General features: G+C 53.4%; 1 protein-coding gene across 1 annotated transcript; it reads left to right on the forward strand.

Annotated features, from left to right (window-relative positions):
* The first annotated feature begins 1852 nt into the window (after positions 1 to 1852).
* Positions 1853 to 20604, forward strand: LOC130266417 (otoferlin-like). The gene is made up of 4 exons (XM_056515690.1): positions 1853 to 2659; positions 7032 to 7090; positions 12141 to 12229; positions 20013 to 20604. The coding sequence occupies exons 1-4, from the start codon at positions 2581 to 2583 to the stop codon at positions 20218 to 20220; spliced, it is 435 nt and encodes a 144-aa protein (XP_056371665.1). The 5' UTR covers positions 1853 to 2580; the 3' UTR covers positions 20221 to 20604.
* Positions 20605 to 20612: the final 8 nt, after the last annotated feature.

The raw sequence follows: 20612 nt of genomic DNA on the forward strand, positions 1-20612 counted from the left end.
GGGACAATCCCGCCGGGAATTTCTCTCCCCGAGCCTTTCCCGATGATGTTTTCCCGCAGGAATCTCTCTCCGAGCTCGTTCCTGGCTCCGAGCCGGGGTTTTCATGGAAAACCTCGAATTCCCAGGAATTTTCCGATGGAGCTCGGATCCTGGCTGTTGCACCGAGGGAGGTTTAGTTGGATATTGGGAACAATTCCCGCCTGGAAAGGATTTCCAGCCCTTCCCAGGGCAGGGGTGGAATCCCCACTCCCGGAGGGGTTGAGATTTCCCTGCAGGATTTGGGGGGACAGGGATCGGGCGTGGGAACGGTTGGATCCGAGGGCTCCGAGGGCTTTTCCAAACTCAACCATTCCATGATTTTAGGGACAGTGGGGCTCCCCAGGCCTGCGCTGCTTTCCCGGGAACAGGAGGATCCAGGGAATGCAGGGAATAGGGACGGGCGTGGCACAGGGGGTGACATTCCTTGTGGGACGATCCCAGGGCTCTGGAATGGTTTTTGTGGGAAGAGGATTCGAGGATATTTCCAGTTCCAGCCCCGTTCCATGGGCAGGGACACCTCCCGCCATCCCGGGATGCTCCAACCCCATCCAGGAATTCTCTGGGAATTCCAGCCCAGCCCCCACTCACCCTCCCGGCCGGGAATTCCTTCCCTAAATCCCACTTTTCACTCTAAAACAATTCCTTCCCCTGATTTCCCCCCAGTCCCCGCTCCAGCGCTGCCATCCCGATTTTCCAGCCTCGCCCTTTTCCCGGCCCCGCGCTGGGATCGGGAGGGATCTCCCGGTGCCAATCCCGCCCGGACAGGGAATCCTGGAATGCCGGGACACCGGGCAGGGCTGGGGGGGATGTGCGGAAGGAATTCCTGCCTCTGGGAGCTCCAGGGATGCGATTCCCGAGCTCCTGGTGCCCCCTAAAGGACTGGGCTGGGTTGGGAGGAGCTGCCGAGCGATCCCGAGACGGGGGAAAATCCATGGAAAAGTAAAATAATTCCTTCTGTGCAATGGCAAATTTGAACTCGGAGCTGTCCGAGACCCACAGGAGGATTTGGGGTCGCCCGTTCCAGGTGGGAACATCCCTGAGGCCGGAAAGGAACTTCGGGATCAGATCCTGGTCCAGGGGGAGCCCTGAGATTCCACCTTCCCATTAAAGATCTCCCAAAGAATTCCCGGATCCATCGCGGCTTTTCCTTTATTTTCCTCCTCTCTGCTGCGTTCCCCCCAAGTATTTCTTCCTCTTTTTAACTTATTTTTTGTTTTTCCCGATCTTCCTTCCTTCCTTCCTTCCTTCCTTCCTTCCTTCCTTCCTTCCTTCCTTCCTTCCTTCCTTCCTTCCTTCCTTCCTTCCTTCCTTCCTTCCTTCCTTCCTTCCTTCCTTCCTTCCTTCCTTCCTTCCTTCTCCTTCCTTCCTCCCTCTCTCCCTTCCTCCCAACTTTTCCCTTTTCCTTCCTTCCTTCCATCAAGGGAAAGGGAAAGGGAAAGGGAAAGGGAAAGGGAAAGGGAAAGGGAAAGGGAAAGGGAAAGGGAAAGGGAAAGGGAAAGGGAAAGGGAAAGGGAAAGGGAAAGGGAAAGGGAAAGGAAAGGAAAGGAAAGGAAAGGAAAGGAAAGGAAAGGAAAGGAAAGGAAAGGAAAGGAAAGGAAAGGAAAGGAAAGGAAAGGAAAGGAAAGGAAAGGAAAGGAAAGGAAAGGAAAGGAAAGGAAAGGAAAGGAAAGGAAAGGAGGAGGAGAATTGAGGGGAGGGGTGGGAGGAGGAGGGAGGGGACAGAGGGAGGGAGGGAGGGGCGGTCTCGCTGCTGAATAATTCAGCGCTGGGAGCGGGGGAAGCTCCGCACCGGCACCGCACCGAGCTGAGCTCCGGAGCGCGGCACCGACACCGCACCGGGACCGGCACCGGCACCACCTCGGGCACCGGGACCGCGTCAGGCACCGGGACCGCACCGGGCTCGGCGCTGAGCACTGGGGCCGCAGCGGGACCGCACCGGGACTCAGGACAGCATCAGGCACCAGGACCGCTCCGGGTCAGCACCGGGCTCGGTACCGAGCACCAGAACCGCATCAGGCACCGGGACCGCACCGGGCTCGGTACCGAGCACCGGGACTGCATCAGGCACCGGGACCGCACCGGGCTCGGTACCGAGCACCAGAACCGCATCAGGCACCGGGACTGAACCGGGCTCGGTACCGAGCACCGGGACTGCATCAGGCACCGGGACTACATCAGTCACCGGGACCGCACCGGGACCGCACCGGGACCGCACCGGGCTCGGCACCGAGCACCAGAACCGCATCAGGCACCGGGACCGCACCGGGCTCGGTACCGAGCACCGGGACTGCATCAGGCACCGGGACTACATCAGTCACCGGGACCGCACCGGGACCGCACCGGGCTCGGCACCGAGCACCAGAACCGCACCAGGGATCGGGCTCCGCCCCGGGACCATCTCGGGCTCCTCTCCGAGACCGCCCCGGGACCAGACCGAGCTCGGCACCGAGCGGCTCGAACCGCCCCGGGACCGCGCCGGGCTCCGCTCCGAGGCCGCCCCGGTGCCCCCGGCTCCGTCCCGAGCCCCCCGCGGGTCCCCCCATGGCTCTGGTGCTGCAGCTCCGCTCCGTCTCCGGCCTCCGCGGCAAAGGCGACCGCATCGCCAAGGCGGCGTTCCGGGGTACCGGGACTGGGAGCGGGAACCGGGGAGAGGGACTGGGGGAGAGGGATTTGGGGGAGAGGGATTTGGGATCGGGAACTGGGGGAGAGAGATTGGGGGAGAGGGATTTGGGGGAGAGGGATTTGGGATCAGGAATAGGGGGAGAGGGACTGGGGGAGAGGGATTTGGGGGAGGGATCTGGGGAAGTGGGATTGGGGGAGAGGGATTTGGGGAGAGAGATTTGGGGGCAGGAACTGGGGAAGAGGGATTGGGGGAGAGGGATTTGGGGGAGAGGGATCTGGGGAAGTGGGAATGGGGGAGAGGGATTTGGGGAAGAGGGATTGGGGGAGACGGATTTGGGATCAGGAATAGGGGGAGAGGGATTGGGGGAGAGGGATTTGGGGGGAGGGATCTGGGGAAGAGGGATTGGGAGAGAGGGATTTGGGGAGAGGGATTTGGGGAAGAGAGATTAGGGGAGAGGGATTTGGGATCGGGAACTGGGGGAGAGGGAACTGAGGGAGAGGGATTGGGGAACAGGATTTGGAAAGCAGGAATTGGGGGGCAGGAATTGAGGGAGAGAGATTAGTGGAGCAGGATTTGGGGAGTGGGAATTGGAGATCGGGAATTGAAGGAATTTGGGGTGCAAGATCTGGGTGAGAGGGAATTGGGGGGCAGGAATTGGGGGACAGGGTTTGGGGAGCGAGAATTGAGGGGGCAGGAACAGGGGGAGAGGGATTCGGGGGCAGGAATTGGGGGGCAGGGTTTGAGGAACAGGATTGGTGGAGCAGGATTTGGGGAGGGGGATTTGAGGGGCAGGAATTGGGGACAGGATTTTGAGGGCAAGGTTTGGAGAGGTGGGATTTGAAGGGCAGGGTTTTGGGAGGAGGATTGTGGAGCAGGATTTGGGGAGGCAGGATTTTGGGGAGGTGGGATTTGGGGTGCAGGAATTGGGGATGAAGGGTTTGAGCAAGAGGATTTGGAGGATCAGGATTTGGGGAGTGGGACGTGGGGGGTGGAATTTGAGGACAGGATTTTGGAACAGGATTTGGGGACAGGATTTTGGGGGAGCAGGACTTGAGGCGCGGGATTTGGGGACAGGATTTTGGGGACAGGATTTGTGGATCAGTATTTGTGGGGACAGGATTTGGGGAGACCCTGCACCCATCCCTGCCTCAGTTTCCCCACTCACGACCCCAAACCGGCTCTTTTTGGGTTGTTTCCCCCCGCGGGTTTATCCAGGGAAAAGGGGGAGAATTCCCGGGGTGAAATTCCTGCCGGGAGCAGGGATCGTGTCCCAGCTGGAATCCGGCTGTGGGGTCGCGGGTTCGTAGGATCGAGGAGACCCCAAAGGAATCCTCGCCTTGTCCCGGGGTCCGGGATCAGCCTGGATTTCTCCCGGGGATTCCGCAGCTCCCCATTCCCGCCGGGATCCGCAGAGATTTCCATGGGAAGGAGGGAAAATTCTCCCGGGGCTGTGGAAGTTGCGGAGGTGAATTCCAGGAATTCCATGGCCAGCCTGGATCAGCTTTCCCTGCTCTTAATGACCTTGGGATCATTAACCAGGGACAATTAACCCTCGGCTCCCCGCCGTGCTTCCAGCTCCAAGAAAATCCCTGGGAAGTGCAGAATTCCCGGCTCGCTCAGAGCCTGGAGCAATCCCAGCACTGGGAAGGGAATCAGGGGGAAAAACCCACAGTGGAGCCCTGGGAGATCCCAAATTTCCAATTCCAGACATTCCCAGTCCCAAATTCCTGGTGGGATTTTGGGAATGTTGGGATCGGTCTCTGCTTTGGGTCCGGAGTGGATGCAGGGAATGGATTCCCACTGGGAAAGGGAGCTTGGGATGAGATTCCCGGCTGGGCTGCAATTCCCAGAGAATCCCTGGATCCCTGGGAGTGTCCAAGGAAAAGCTGGAGCACTCAGGGATCGTGGGAGGGGTCCCTGGAATGGGATGAGGTTTAACGTCCCTTCCCACCCAACCCATTCTGGGGTGGAATTCCAAGGAAGGAATTTGGTGCCAGGACAGTTGGATCAGAGTCCTGGGATTTTTTTTTTTTCCTGGTCCTTTCCTTCCACGAATTCCTGTGGAAAAGGGGATTTAGTGCTGTAGCCGATGCCTGATGCTTCCAGGTGGGAATTCCTTTATCCAGGCTCATCCAGGCCCTGGCCAGGAAAATCCAGCTGCTAAAAGGGGCTGGAAGCAGCTCGGGAAGCAATTCCAGGCGTGGCTGGATTCACAGGGAAGCGGATCAGGATGGATCCGTGCCTTGGATGTGCCTGGAGAGGGGTTTGGGCTCATTCCCTGCTCATTCCCACCCCAAAGCTGCAGCAAACCTCGGATCCACAGGGAAAAAAAATGGCTCCAAAGGCTTTCAGTGTCTTTCCCAAATTCCTTTCCCAAATTCCTTTCCCAAATTCCTTTCCCAAATTCCCAAACTGGACACCCAATCAGTATCCAAAGGGAAACTGAGGGAGCAGCTCGGCGGGAATTCCAGGATGATCGCTGGGAATCTCATGGATGCGCAGCCAGAACATTTTGGGATGTGGGAGAGCTCCGGGGCTGGAATCCAGGCTGGAATATTCCATGGGACACAGGAGCTGGTTTGGGATGAGGGGATGGGAACAATCCCTAAGGATAAAATGCAGGATGATCCTCAGGGATCTTCCCGCCCTGCTGCGGGTTCTGACAGCAGCGGGAACAGAAAAAACGGGACTTTTCCATGCTCTTGGAATCCTGGAATGATTTGGGATGAAAGGGATCCTAAAGCTCATCCCATCCCACCCCCCAGAGAGCTCCTCCCTCGTTCCATTTCCCTGGGAATGCTCCAGGAAAATTTGGGAATGCCGGGCAGCTCAGTGCTGCTGGCTCTGCGCCCTCTCCGAGCAATTCCATAAATCCCTGTTGGAATTCTGGCTCTTGGAATAAACCAACACTGCCCTCAGCTCCATCCTGGCACCCATGGGAATAATCCATTTGGAATAATTCCTGCCTGGAATTCCAGCCCTGGCACAGCAGGATCCCCATTCCTGCAGGGATTGAAATCCCTGTGGACGTGGACACGGATCCGGGAATGCTGGACTCAGTCCAAGAGGGGTTTTCCAAAGGAAATAATTCCACATTTCCATGATTCCTTCCCTAATCAGGGCCCTGTCCTGCCCTGGGATGGGACAGGATGGATTCCAGGCACATTGACCCGGAATTCCAGGCCTGGAATGTGGTCAGCTGGAGCTCAGTCCCAAAATCTGTTGGAAAAAACTTCTCACCCTTTTCCGGCGCCTCTGGAAAAGCTTCAGGCCCTTGACCATGGAATGAGGAACCCTCTCCCAGCCTCTGGCTGGATATTCCTCATTCCTGTGGTTTTCCTGGATCCCTGAGCCCAGCACAGGGATTTCATTCCCAATCCCAATCCTGCCTCTTGCTCAGGCAGCGCATCCCGAGGGATCCGGCCGAGCTCCCGGGTGGGTGCTGGGCTCAGGTGGGAAAGGAAGGAAAGAAATCTGGGATAAATCATTCCCGAGGCCTTGGAGTCACCCTGCTCCTCCTCCTCCTCTCCTGGGAATCCTGGAGCTGCAGCATTTTCCAGACTGGGGAAACTGAGTCACAAATGGAATTCCGGATCCATGGGAGCAGCCAGGGAGGGCGGAGGGAAAAGATGGATTCCGTGCCCAAAATCCTGGAATATCAGGGATTCCTCTCCATCCACAGCTTTGGATTTGACTCCCACATTCCCAAGGGATCCTGTGCTGTGTGAGGATCCAGAGCGGGGCTCCAGCTTTGCCCTTGGGATTCTCCCAGTTTTCCATCCCAGGGATTTGGGAATGGGATTGAATCCTGGCTGCCCCAAAGGGATTCACTGGGGTTCCATTTCCTCCCCTCCCTGCTCTGCACATGGAAACAAACCAGGATTATCCGGGAAAATCCAGGATTTTCCAGGAATTCCGTCTTTTCAGCCTGGCTTTGGGGGAATCTCAGGAAAACGGGGAATTTTCATCACCTTTTTTGCCCGTTTTTTTTTTGGGAAGCTCCAGCAGGATCTAAGCTCTGCTCCCACGGGAATTCCCACTTCATTCCGGCTTAATCGCGTTTGTGTCCGGGGCTAATTAGGGAGTTAATGGATCCTGAAGAGCTGCCAGGAGAGTTTTCCTCTCGGGAATGGGGCGGGAAAATGAGGGATATCACTCACGGACACCTCCTGGAGAACCGGCGGGTAAAATTCCACCCTCAGGAAAACCCGGGATGCTCCTGGATTGGGAAGGGTTGGTCCCGCAGGATCAAGAGGTCTCCCTCAGGAGGTGGAATTCCGGTGGAAATTTTCCATCTGGCCCGCAGATCCCAAAATCCCAGAGTCTCCCACCCCTTTATCCACCTGTTTTCCCTCTTTTTCCTCTCCAGGACTTTCCTTCTACACGCGAGTGCTGGAAAACTGCGAGGACGAGGCCAAGTTTGAGGAGGTAGGAGAAGTTTTCCATCCTTTTTATCCCAAAAATCCCACTTCCTTTCCCAGGATTCCCTGTCCAGGTGAAATCCCCGTTCCCGATTTTTTTTGCATCTTCCTTGTCCGCTCCAAGATTTTTTCCTGGCAGGGGCCAAACGGATTCCTGGCTGGACACAGGTGGGAAAATCCCTATGGAATTTTCCAAGGATGGGATTAAATTAAAACCATAAAATTTTCCATGCTTCTTGCGCTGAATTTCAGGGAAATTTGTTTATCCAAGCTGGAAAAATCCTGCTGGGATTTTGGCTCCATTTTTCTTTGTTGCAGGAGGAAAAAAGTTGGGCTTTTTCCCCATTAAATTCCTTCTTTTTCCTTCAGGCACAGAATTCCCAGAGGAGCCCCTGGATCCCTGGAGGTGTCCCAGGAAAAGGCTTGGAGCAACCTGGGATAGGGAAATGGTCCCTGCCCATGGAATGGGATGGGATTCGAGTTCCCTTCCCACCCAAACCGTCCTGTGAACACTTCCAGGGTTGGAACATCCCAGATTTTTGGGAATTTCTCCCCCTTCTCATCAAACTGTCTCCCACCAACCCCTCCGTTGCTCCCTGTGGGATTTTTTTTCCCCCTCATTCACCATGTGCTGTTGGAAAATTGTATTTGGGAATGGTTGGGGTAGTGTTGGATCAGGAGCTGTGTCCAGCCCGGAATTCCAGCATTTTTAGGGAAGCAAATCCCTCCTGGAGCAGCCACAGGTTCTGTGATGTCATGGAGACATTCCCAGAGGATCAAATCCTTCCTGCTGGGGAAATATCCAGGGAATCACCATCCTCTTGCTGGCACAGGGAATTCCAGGGAATATTTGAAGTTCAAACCCCTTGGATTATCCATGATCCCAAATTCCAGAGCAGGAGGGGACAGCCAGGGGGGTCGGGCTCTGCTGCCAGGGAACAGGGACAGGACAAGGGGAAATGGGCTCAGGCTGGGCCAGGGCAGGCTCAGGTTGGAATTTGGGAACAATTCCCCATGGAAAGGGCTCCCAGGGAGGTTTGGAACTCCCATCCCTGGAGGTGTCCAAGGAATTCCTGGCACTCCAGGAATTGTCCTATTCCCCCTTCCCATGATCCCAGCAGGCTTTCCCAGCTTCAGTAATCCCTGGATTCTGTGATCTCAGAGCTGAGAAAATCCGTGTTCATTCCCTCTTTTCCCGCCCCCTCTTCCCATTAACCAGGATCTGCCTCCAGGCAGGATTTGGATTTCAAACCCCAGTGGTTTCCATTTGTTTGGTTTCGCTCCGTTTCTTTCCCAATTATTTTTCCTCCCTCCCTTTAATGAATTCTGCAAATCCTCTGCTGGGTGTTCCAGAGCCTGCTGGATTTTCCAGGGGCTGTGCTGATTAATCAGGAATGTTTGTGTTCCGTGCTGCATCCCGAAGGATTTCATCTCGGAGAAATGAAATTTCCTGGAGATCTCCCACAGCCTGGGAGGGCAGGGAATCTCTGGGAATGAGGGAGCCCAAATTCCTGAAGTTTCCTGGGATAATTTCCAAGCAGGCCCTGAGCTGCTCCCATCAATTCCAGGAAACACAAACCTGGAATTTTGGGTTGGGAGGGACCTTAAAACTCATCCCATTCCAGGGACAAATTCCCAGTCCCGGGGTGCTCCAAGTCCTGTCCAGGCTCACCTTGGACACTCCCACAGCTCCTCAGGGAATTCTGTGCCTGGCCTTCCCAGTTTCCCTTTTTTTTTTTTTTTTTTTTTTTTTTTTTCCCCAGCACTTGGAAAACCCCTTGGATCAACATGTGGCTCCAGCCATGACTTTCCCAGAATTTTTTCCCCCCCTTTTCCTTTGGCAAACACAATCCCAGACTTTAGTGAATCCCAGGACGTCGCTCCCAGGGATTGCTGCCACTTTCTCTGCCTTTCCTTGGATTGGGAGTGGATTTCCTTGGATTTGGTAGATCTGGAGCCCCCAGAGCAGATCCAGCACCTTTTGGGTGGAGGTCAGACAGGGACAAGGGAATCTGGCTGGAAAAATTCCCGTTTTTGTCCTTCTCTCTCTGGGAAAAGCAGCTGAGGGCTGATGGTGCAGAGCCCTGAAAAGTGGGAATAGGACAATTCCTCGGGGCAGAGGGGCTTTCCTGCAGAATTCCTTCCTGGAAAGGGCTGTCCAGTGATGGAATCCCCATTCCTGGAGGGATTTAAATCCATGTGGATGAGAGGACAATGGATCAAGTGTGGCTTTGGCAGCGCTGGGAATTCTTGGATTTGGCCATCCCCAAGGATTTTTCCAACCTGAATAACTCCTTGATTCCCTAATCTTGGGATTGCCAGGTGATTTTATCACCAGAACAAATCCCTGGAGCATCAAAACATTTGGAAAAAAAAACAAGGAAAAAGCAGGGGAAGGACTAAATTTCATGCCCACATGGAGAGCTTGGGATAAATCCTGCTGCGGGATCCGGAGTGTGGCTGGATCCGTTGGTGCCATTTCCCGTTTAGATTCCTGCAATTTTTCCTTTGCTTCCCTGGCTCTGCAGACAAATTAAAACCAGGAATAAATAGCTCGGGAATGAGCGTTTGGAAAGTGCTGAAGGGGCACCGGTTCCTTCCTGGGAATTTGCTGGATGAGCAAATTCTCTTCCCATGGTTTTCAGTTCCGCTCTGCTGCTCCTGGGAGAGATCCTGGATCCCGGATCCGCTGCCTCTGGCACATTCCCAACCCGGGATGAGCCAGGAGTGGCTTGGGAAGGGGGGATGCTGGGATTTGGGAGGACATAGGGCTTGGAAAACCCAAATCCAGGGGGATTGGCTGGCAGAGGGATTTGCCTCGGGAAGGAAAAAAAAAAAAAAAGGGATTTTATGGAATTGCGGAATGGTTTGGGTGAGGAGGGAATTTTAGGATCATCCATTTCTGACCCTGACATTTCCCACGATCCCAGGGTGCTCCAACCTGGCATTGCAACAATTCCAGGGATCCAGGGATTCTCTGGGAATTCCAGCCCAGCCAGGAATTCCTTCCCAAGATCCCAGCCCAAGCTCCCCTTTCCCAGTGGGAGCCATTCCCTGGCTCCTGCCCCTCCAGCCCTTTCCCAAATCCCAGCTCTCCTTTCCCTCTGCAAAAGGCTCCGAGGATTCCCTGGATCCTTCCCTGATCCAGCTGCACATTCCCGGCTCTCCCAGCCTGGCTCTGTATTCCCATCCTCACCCAATGTCTTTGTTTGTATTTTCCATGTGTGTATCCATAAAATGGCTGGCACTGGGCAGATCCTTAGTGCCATCCCTATAAAACAGCCCTGCTGCCTTTTTCCTGGGAAAAGAGACCTTCCTCCATCCTCATCCTCTCCTCTGTGGCTCCCTGGAACACTCCTGGCTCATCCCTCTCCTGCCTTTCCCAAAAAACTCCTGATTCATCCTTTCCTCCTTTTCCCAAAATCCTCCTGACTCTTCCCTTTCCTTTTCCCAACCAATCCTGGCTCATCCACTCCTCCTTTTCCAGCTGATCCTGACTCATCCCTCTCCTTTTCCCAAAACCCTTCTTGCTCATCCCTCTCTTCTTTTCCCAAAACACTCCTGGCTTATCCCTCTCTTCCTTTTCCTATCTGATCCTGGCTCATCCATCTCTTCCTTTTCCCAAAATCCTCCCTGCTCTTCCCTCTCATTTTCCCAGCTGATCCTGTCTCATCCCTCTCCTCCTTTTCCCAAATCCCTCCTGGCTCGTCCATCTCCTATTCCCAACTGATCCTGGCTCATCCCGCTCTTCCTTTTCTCAAAACTCTTCTGGCTCCTCTGTCTCTTCCCAAAACACTCCTGGCTCATCCACTCTTCCTTTTCCCAGTTGATTCTGGCTCTTCCCTCTCCTTTCCCCAAAACTCCTCTGGCTCATCCACTTCCTCCTTTTCCCTTCTCATCCTGGTTCATCCATCTCCTTTTTTTCCCAAATGATTCTGGCTCATTCCTCTCTTCTGAAAACACTCCTGGCTCATTCCTCTCTTTCTTTTCCCGATTGATCCTGGCTCATTCATCTCCTCCTTTTCCAGCTGATCCTGACTCATCCTTCTCCTTCTTTTCCCAAAACCCTTTTTGCTAATCCCTCTCTTCCTTTTCCTGTCTCATTCTGACTTGTCCATCTCTTCATTTTCCCAAATCCCTCCTGGTTCTTCCGTCTCCTTTTCCCAGCTGATCCTGGCTCATTTCTCTCTCCCTTTTCCCAAAATTCCTTTGGCTCGCTCCTCTCCTCCTTTTCCCAAACAATCTTTGCCCACCCACTTCCTCCTTTTCCCAAAACCCTCCTGGCTCTTCCCTCTACTTCTCCCAATGGATCCTGGCTCATTTCTCTCTCCCTTTTCCCAAAACTCTTTTGGCTCATCCTTCTCCTCCTTTTCCCAACTGATCCTGGCTCATCCACTCCTCCTTTCCCCAAAATCCTCCTGGTTCTTCCCTCTCCTTTTCCCAAAATGCTCCAGGCTCTTTCCTCCCCTTTTCCCAACCGATCTTTGCTCATCCATTTCCTCCTTTTCCCAAAACGCTCCTGGCTCATCCCTCTCTTTCTTTTCCCAACTGATCCTGGCTCATCCCTCTCCTCCTTTTCCAGATGACCCTTCTCCTTCTTTTCCCAAAACCCTTTTTGCTAATCCCTCTCTTCCTTTTCCTGTCTCATTCTGGCTTGTCCATCTCTTCATTTTCCCCAATCCCTCTTGGTTCTTCCGTCTCCTTTTCCCAACTGATCCTGGCTCATTTCTCTCTCCCTTTTCCCAAAATTCCTTTGGCTCGTCCCTCTCCTCCTTTTCCCAAAACCCTCCTGGCTCTTCCCTCTACCTCTCCCAACTGATCCTGGCTCTTTTCTCTCTCCCTTTTCCCAAAACTCTTTTGGCTCATCCTTCTCCTCCTTTTCCCAACTGATCCTGGCTCCTCCACTCCTCCTTTCCCCAAAATCCTTCTGGTTCTTCCCTCTCCTTTTCCCAAAATGCTCCAGGCTCTTTCCTCCCCTTTTCCCAACCGATCTTTGCTCATCCATTTCCTCCTTTTCCCAAAACGCTCCTGGCTCATCCCTCTCCTCCTTTTCCCAGACTTTCCGCTGGCCGGTGGCGACCAACATCGACGGGAATGAGATCCTGGAGATCCAAGTGTTCAACTACAGCAAAGTCTTCACCAACAGGTGAGTCCTTCCTTCCCGAGGCCCACCTGGATCTCATCCCACGGGAAGAGGCAGCTCCAGCTTGGTTTGGAGGCGGGAGGGTGAGGAATGCGCCGCTTGGAATTTCCTGGGAATTCCCGGTGCCGTGTGAGCAGCTCAGAGGGTGAGGAATTCCCCCCAGGAATTCTGTGGTGCTCAGCACCGAGTTTTTCCCAAGTTGTGCCGTTTGTTTCTGAAAAATTCCTGTGCTTTATAGGAAATTGGAATTTTTTTGATGGATCATCCAGGTAGAAGTTGATGCCGGAATGTGTTTTCCCACATTTTCCAAATCCTGCAGGTGTTGGATTGATTGTGTTCAGGGAAATTGTGGCTGCCCCATCCCTGGAAGTGCCCAAGGAAAGACTGGACAAGGCTTGGAGTCACTTGGGATAGTGGGAGGTGTTGGGCTCGGAATGGGATGGGATTTGGAATTGGAATGGGATGCCCCTTCCCACATGGATCTATGAGCAGACCTGGAAAAGAGAAGGATCCAGGGAATCCTTGGAGCCGCTTCTCGAGCCTCGAGGGGCTCCAGGAGAGCTGGGATTTGGGAAAGGGCTGGAGGGGCAGGAGCCAGGGAATGGCTCCCACTGGGAAAGGGGAGCTTGGGCTGGGATCTTGGGAAGGAATTCCTGGCTGGGCTGGAATTCCCAGAGAATCCCTGGATCCCTGGCAGCGTTCAATGAAACACTCTGTTTGTAACACTCTGGATAGAGGGATTGGAATGGGATGTGATTTGAGATCCATGGATCTCATCCCAAACCATTCTGGGATTCTGGGATCCAGGACACTTGGAATCCATCCTGAGGGATTTTTATGGAATTGGGGGATGGAAAAGGGAAGGAAGACCCTTCCTGGAGTCCCAAATTCCCAGTGAAGCCCCTGGATGCTGAAATTCCTTCCTGGAGAGGAGTTGGGATGGGGATGGATCCAATGCCAGGCTGGGAGAGCCGGGAATGTGCAGCTGGATCAGGGAAGGATCCAGGGAATCCTCGGAGCCTTTTGCAGAGGGAAAGGAGAGCTGGGATTTGGGAAAGGGCTGGAGGGGCAGGAGCCAGGGAATGGCTCCCACTGGGAAAGGGGAGCTTGGGCTGGGATCTTGGGAAGGAATTCCTGGCTGGGAGGGTGGGGAGGAGAAGGGAAGAGCTGGTGCTGGGAACATCGCTCCAGGAATGCTGGGAATACATGGAATAGGAATCCCATTAAAACAGAGCAGTGCTGGAACTCCAGCCCATCCTCTGTATCAGTTGGAGGAGAGGGAAGATGAGGGAGAATTTTGGGAATATCCCTCTGGGAATGCCGGTGACATGTGGGAAAGGAAACCCCCTGATCTGTAATTCCAGCCCATCCTCCTTGTCCAGAAACTGGAAGAGGAGGACGAAGAGAGAGGAAGGGAGAGGATTGGGAACATCCCTCTGGGAATGTCTGGAATGGGAATTCCCATCAAACCAGGGCAGTGCTGGAACTCCAGCCAGTCCTCGGAATCAGCTAGAGGAGGAGGAGGAGGAGGAGAGGAGGAGGAAGAGGCTTGGGAGCATCGGGGTTGGGAAAGCTGATCCGGGCTCTCCATGAATAATTCACGTGTGGCTGATGAAGGCTGTGGATCAAAGGCCTGGAAAAAGGCGGGATACCTGATCCAGGACCTGATCCAGGCCCTCCGGAATGACCAGGGAGTCACAGCCCAGTGGCTCCTTTTGTTCCCTGTCCCTGTGGCTGTCACAGGCAGCCAATTCCTGGGAATGTGATCCTTGTTTGGCCTCTGGATCCTGGCGGGTTCATCCCGGCTCCGGAGGGTCCCTGGGAGCATTCCCAGAGTGCTGGGCATCCAAGGAAAAGGGCAGGCTTGGATGAGGGAGAAGCTTCCTAACCCCCCCAGCATCCCAAAAATCCTGTCCCCAGCTCCTGGATTGGGAATTTCCAGGCTGGGAATCTCTCTGGGACACATCCAAAGCATCCAGGTGTGGGTGAGGGAGGGATGGAGCCACATCCTGCCCGTGGGTCATTCCCAGGTGGAATTCCCACTGGAATTCCACATGAAGGATGGATCAAAAACCGTGGGGCCTCCACATCCTGAATAAAAACCAGGAGATTCCCATGGCATGAAATAATCTGTCCAATCCCATCCTGGAAAATCCTGGTGTGACGAGGGATGGCCTGGGTGGGAATACCAGGATCCTGCTGGAATTCAGTTGTTTTCCATGATCTCCTGGTCTCCTGGGAGACCTTCAGAACCTCTCCAGGCTGGGAGAAAATTCCTGGGATGTTTTCCCATGGTTCCAGGCCCTGGGAGAGGCTGGATAGAGGAAATTTGAGATCCCAAATTTTTGGAGATTTGAGCAGGAAAAGCCACCTTGGGACATTCCTGAGGGATGTGGGAATGGGAATCACACCCAAGAAAGGGGAAGATCCAGGGAAAAAAGCTGAGGCACAACCAGGGATGAATCCAAGAGGCAGCTGTGATCCAACAGATAGGGAGCATCATCCCCGTGTCCCATTCCCAAACTTTTGGGACAGCCTGGTCCAGCCTTTCCAAGCAGGTTTTCCTTGTGCAGAAAACAGGGATAACACCTGGCAGAGATCCCAATGAATGATCTTAAGGAAAGTGCACAAAACCCCTGGAGATTTTGCTCCAGGGAATTCCGTCTCCTCCTTGTCCCTGTTTTCCTCTGGAGCAGAAATGGGATCTGGCCAAAGGCCCAAAGCCACATTCCAAACCCAGAGCAGGGGCACAGACAATTTTCCTATGGAAAATCGATCCCATGGAGGAGAGGCAGGAGCTGCTCCATCACCTGACAGGGACACAAAGAGCTGGATTCCGAAGGGTTTAATCCATCCTGGAATCTCCAGGGTGGAAAAAGAGCTTGGTCCCATCCTTTGTTCTTCTCCAGCCATGGAGATCCTGGCACAGCTCAAATCCTTCGTGTCTCCAGAGGGATCCGCGTTTCATCCGTGGAAAATTATCCGGGGCTGGAGCAGGAGAATGGAAAAATTTAACTCCAGAGCTGGAGGGTTCCCTGTGGTGTGACTGCCCTCCCCACATGGAGCAGTTACGTGGGATTTTGGGATGGAATTCCTGGCTGCAAGGCTGTGAGGAGCTGGGATGGAATTCCCAGGGGAAGTTCTGGCTGCCACGTTCCTGGAAGGATAAAAATAAAAATTGTTGGATGGGGCTTGGAGCAGTCTGGGATTGTAGAAGGTCGGGGTTGGAATGGGATCAGCTTTCAGGTGCTTCCCACCCAAACCATTCTGGGATTCCGTCCTGGAATCCTCGGTGCCCAATCCCTCGTGCTTCAGACACATCAGATTTCATGGAATTTTTAATTTCTGGATCCAAACACAGAATAACACTGATCCAAACAGGGAGTAAGAGCCTGAGCTCACCAAACTGCCACTTCAGAAATCTCATCCCGAAATTTCCTGGCAGGATGTTTCCATCCCTGGAGCTCACTCATTATCCTACTCCACTTGCCTTCCAAAGAAAAATCCATTTCTATTTAATGGGAATTTTTGTGAGAGTTTCCTGAAGAAAAAGGGGAGGAAACTTTGCCGGAACAACTTTTAATAGCTGGAGGCAGCTGAGCTGGAGCAGCTGGAATGTCCCAGATTTCTCCAGGTATTCCAGGTGAAAATGAATCCGGGGTAATTACGGGCTCCTGCAAGTGGAGGGAAAGGCATAATTCGGAGGGAATTGCTTTTGGAAGCTGTAATTCCAAGGTGTGAGACAATTCCGGGTGAAGCTGCAATTTGGCAAGGAGGGAAGAGCAAGCTCCAGGCAGGATCTGCAGGAGGAAGGAGCTGGAATTAATCAGGATTGCCCAAGCAGGGATCTGGATATCCATGGAAATGCTGTAGGTTCCAAATGGGAATGGACACATTCCGCTATCCCAGGTGCTCCAAGCATCAATGTCCAGCCTGGCCTTGGAAATTTCTGTGAGGGTTCAGCAGGATAATTCCCTGGAAAGGTGTGGAATCGCTCTGCTTTCCTTATCCCACCTTTCCAGGGGTGTCTGGAAGTGGGGACCAGACTGGGATGGAGGTCCCAGGATTTGGGTCTTGTGAGTTCCCAGGGATGGATGGATGGATGGATGGATGGATGGATGGATGGATGGATGGATAGGTGAACCATGGATGGATGGAGGGATGGATCCATGGATGGATGGATAGGTGGAACCATGGATCCATGGATAGAGGGATGGATGAGGGGATGGATCCATGGATGGATGGATAAATGAATCCATGGATGGGTGGATGGATGGATCCATGGATGAATGGATATATGAATCCATGGATGAATTGAGCGATGGATCTATGAATGGATGGATGGATGGATCCTTGGATGAATCCATTGATGGATAGATCCATGGATAAATGGATGGATTAATCTATAGATGGATCCATGGATGGCTGAATGAATGAATGAATGAATGAATGAATGAATGAATGAATGAATGAATAGATGGATCCATGGATGAACAGACAGATGAGTCCATGGATGGAAGGGCAGATGGATGGATGGATCCCTGGATGAATCCATGGATGGATGGATGGATGGAGACACCATTCCCAGAAAAGAGCCTCTCCCTGGCAGGAGCAGAACTTGCCCATGGATCAAACAGCACCTAAAGGCTGAGGGAGCAGAGGGAAAAGGGGATTTCCTGGACTGGAGGAAGCTCTTGGCACAGACAGGTGGAATTCTTGTCCTTGGAAAACCTCAGTTCCGGCAAAGCCTGGCCGGATTCGTGGGATTCACCATCACCGCAGTCACCGTGGCCCTGGAATAATTCCAGGGGTACCAGAGGCATCCCTGGAATGTTGGGGGCAAAGCCTGGTGGGTCCCGGGCTTTGGAGCACCCCGGACTCCCTGATCCCGGGATTGGAGCGAGCTCCAGGTACGGAACCGGCCTGGCTGGGGTTGGAAACCGGAGCTGCTCCTCTGGGCTGATAAAATTACAGATGACCCAGAAAATTTCCCTGTTTTTCCATCAGCAGAAATGCCGGGGAAGGGAGGGAGCAGGGCCCTGATGAATTATGGAACACTTGGAACTGAACGGCTGCACAGACAAGTCCTGAATATTTAATTCCGTCTTGCTCGGATCCTGCCGGGGAGGGGAGAAAAGCGGCTCGGGAGGGATCAGAGAGAGGACAGCAGCTTCTCTGGGATCCTGTGCCAGAGCTCATCACCTTCACAGCCAGGAATTCCTTCCCAAGATCCCGTCTATCCCTGCCCTCTGCTGCAGGGAACGGCTCGGAGTTACCTGGCTTTGTCAGGGATTCATGGAATGGTTTGGGTGGGAAGGGACCTCAAGGATCATCCCATTCCAACCCTGACACCTCCCACTGTCCCAGGCTGCTCCAAGCCCCTCCAGCCTGGCCTTGGACACTCACAAGGATCCAGAGATTCTCCGGGAATTCCATTCCAGCCCCTCCACACCCTCATAGCCAGGAATTCCTTCTCAAGATCCCACCCCAAGATCCCTTTTCCCAGTGGGAGCCATTCCCTGTGCCCTGTCCCTCCATCCTTGTCCCCAGTCCCTCTCCAGCTCTCCTGGAGCCCCTTCAGGCCCTGCCAGGGGCTCTGAGCTCTCCCTGGACCCTTCTCCTCTCCAGCTGGACATTCCCAGCTCTCAGAGCAGCTCCGTGGCCTCCTCTGGACTCTCTCCAGCAGCTCCACATCCCGATGCTCCAGAGCTGGAGCAGGGGGATATTCCAGGAAGAATTTCCTGTTCCTTCCTCAGCCCTCTCTGGGCACTGAGCACCTGGGAGCCAAAGGTGCCTGGATCCACCTGGATCCAAGAGGAGCAGGGAAGCCCTCACCACACCTGGGAATGTTTTGGATTCCAAACAGGTTAAAAAATAGGGACACCTGCAGGAATCTGGAGCCCTGCAGGCTCCACTCCTGAGGAATAGCTGGAATTGGCCTGGATGATCCCTGTGGGACCCTTCCAACTCAGAATATTCTGTGGAATAAAGCCAGGCTTTTCTCAAGGAATACTTTCCAAAACAAAAGTGCTGCTGCTCTGGCAGTCAGGGCATAGTGTTGTTTTCCAAACCCTGAAATCCAGGTGGATCCAGCAGCGTTTTCCTCATTTTGGAGAAGAAGGAGGACATTTCCATGGAATGCATTATTTCTTCTGGATTGGGAATTAGGGAGTGAACAAAGGAAAAGTTTTCCTTTTCCATGTCCTGCAGGGCACCTTGGAGACAGAGTCCTGCTGGGATTGATCCATGCTTGGAATGTGGAAAATGAGGGGTGGAAGTGAAGTCCTGCAGGGACCTGGAGGGGCTGCAGCGAGTCCAGGGAAGAGAACGGAGCTGGGGAAGGGGCTGGAGCCCCAGGAGAGGCTGAGGGAGCTGGGAAAGGGGCTCAGCCTGGAGAAAAGGAGCCTCAGGGGGACCTTGTGGCTCTGCACAACTCCCTGCCAGGAGGGGACAGCCAGGGGGGGTCGGGCTGTGCTGCCAGGGAACAGGGACAGGATGAGAGGGAATGGCCACAGGGAGGTTCAGGTTGGATATAGGGAACAATTCCACTTTATCATTGGAGGCTGGAGCCACCTGGGATCGTGGAAGGAATCGGGTGGAAGTGGATGAGCTCCAGGGTCCCTCCCCACCCAAAGCATTCCATGATTCCATGACGTAGTGCAGATGGATGAGGGACAGTCCCTGGTCCCTGTTTGAGTCACTGTGGACATTCCCTTTGGAAAAAGCCACTCCGGGATCCCTCAGCTGCATCCCAGGAATTCAAGAGTGACAGTTCCCAAACCTCCTCCTTTCCTTATCCCAACAGCAATCCCTTGGAATGGCTCCTCTCTCAGTTTCTCCTTTTTCCATCCTCTCCACTGATCCAGGATCTCACCTCTCCCTCTTCCTAAGGAAAATGGGAAGCAGAGCCCCGCACAGCTCCTCAGAGAGCAAAGCCCTTTTCCTGTGAAAACCAGGTCCTGGTGGGTGAGAACTCCCGGGATTTCCTGTCTGTAGGAATTCAAAATGCAGGGAAATCTCAAAACATTTGACCTATAAACCAAAGCTTAGAATTAAACACAGGATTTGATTTGAAACCTTGGAGAAGACTCCCAAACTTAGGTGCTAGAAGCAAGAATGTGGATTTATAGTCTAAAGCAGAGACATGTTAAATTGAGTAGAGAAAAGTTTAGTGTTTAGAGTTTAAGATATAGAAAATAATAAAAGTATTTACAAAGGTAACCAGAAGTTTTAAAGTGCAGCATTCCTCTCTAGGAAGGAATTTCAGGAACAACGGGGTTCACTTGGAATCTCGTGACCCCAGGAAGGGTCCCCCTTCCCCTTTACTCACTTTTATATCCCAAACTTTGATAAAAACCCCACTGAATGGATTCTGAGTTATCATGGAATCATGGAATGGTTTGGGTTGAAAGGACCTTTAAGCTCATCCACAAACTGTAGGTTTGTGTGCCGTAATATAAGAGAGCTCACACTGGAATATGAGTCAATAAGATGAAATATCTCAGTATTGGGTTAGAAATATAAATATTAATGCTGGCAGCGTTTTATTGGCTAATAAACCCTTAAAAGGTCCTGTAATCAGAAGTGCTGTGACTTCTGAGCCACGTGGTGAAAAATCTGTGACATGAACTCACCGTTCCTGCCTGTGTAGAAGTAAGAGAAATAAACCACACTTCCTAAAGCACCCCAGGTCTCTCTTCCATGGGAAAAAATTCCATGGGAAAAAAAAAAAAAAGGGAAATGTGAAGCGGGAGCAGCGATCTCACGGCTGAGCTTTGCTCCGCAGGCTCATCGGGACGTTCCGCATGGTCCTGCAGAAGGTGGTGGCGGAAGGGCAGCTGGAGGTGACGGACACGCTCATCGACGACAACAACTCCGCCATCCAGGTGCGCCAATGGAACACATTCCCGTCGTTCCGTGTGTGCCCGGGCCCTGCTGGATCTGCGGGAACGGGAATGCCGGTGTTCCCACCTGGATCCACAGCCTTGACTTGATATCCCGTTATTCCCGGCTGGAAGGGGTGAGGCAGCCGGGAATGTCCCGAGGGTGCACAGAGCAGCCTGGATTGGAGAAGTGTGGGAAGTTTGGGATGAGGGAAAAGCAGGGATAGATCTGGTTTGATCCCAGCACGGATGGGGGAACCAGAGCCCAGGATGGAATCACTGATGGAATTCCAGACTGGTTTGGGTGGGAAAGGACTTTAAATCCCACCTCATTCCAGCTGTGACACCTTCCACCATCCCAGGGTGAGCCAGCCTTTCCTTGGTCACTGCCAGAGATCCAGGGATTCTCTGGGAATTCCAGCCCAGCCAGGAATTCCTTCCCAAGATCCCAGCCCAAGCTCCCCTTTCCCAGTGGGAGCCATTCCCTGGCTCCTGCCCCTCCA

This window comes from Oenanthe melanoleuca, unplaced genomic scaffold (genome assembly GCF_029582105.1).
Source record: "Oenanthe melanoleuca isolate GR-GAL-2019-014 unplaced genomic scaffold, OMel1.0 S040, whole genome shotgun sequence".
NCBI classification, from domain to species: Eukaryota; Metazoa; Chordata; class Aves; order Passeriformes; family Muscicapidae; genus Oenanthe; species Oenanthe melanoleuca.

Bases quoted from the DNA above. Each gene is read 5' to 3' on its own strand.
- LOC130266417 (XM_056515690.1), top strand. From the start codon at position 2,581: ATGGCTCTGGTGCTGCAGCTCCGCTCCGTCTCCGGCCTCCGCGGCAAA. The intron at 2,660-7,031 runs GTACCGGGACTG...TTTCCTCTCCAG, and splicing joins CGCCAAGGCGGCGTTCCGGG to GACTTTCCTTCTACACGCGA. The intron at 12,230-20,012 runs GTGAGTCCTTCC...TTTGCTCCGCAG, and splicing joins AGCAAAGTCTTCACCAACAG to GCTCATCGGGACGTTCCGCA.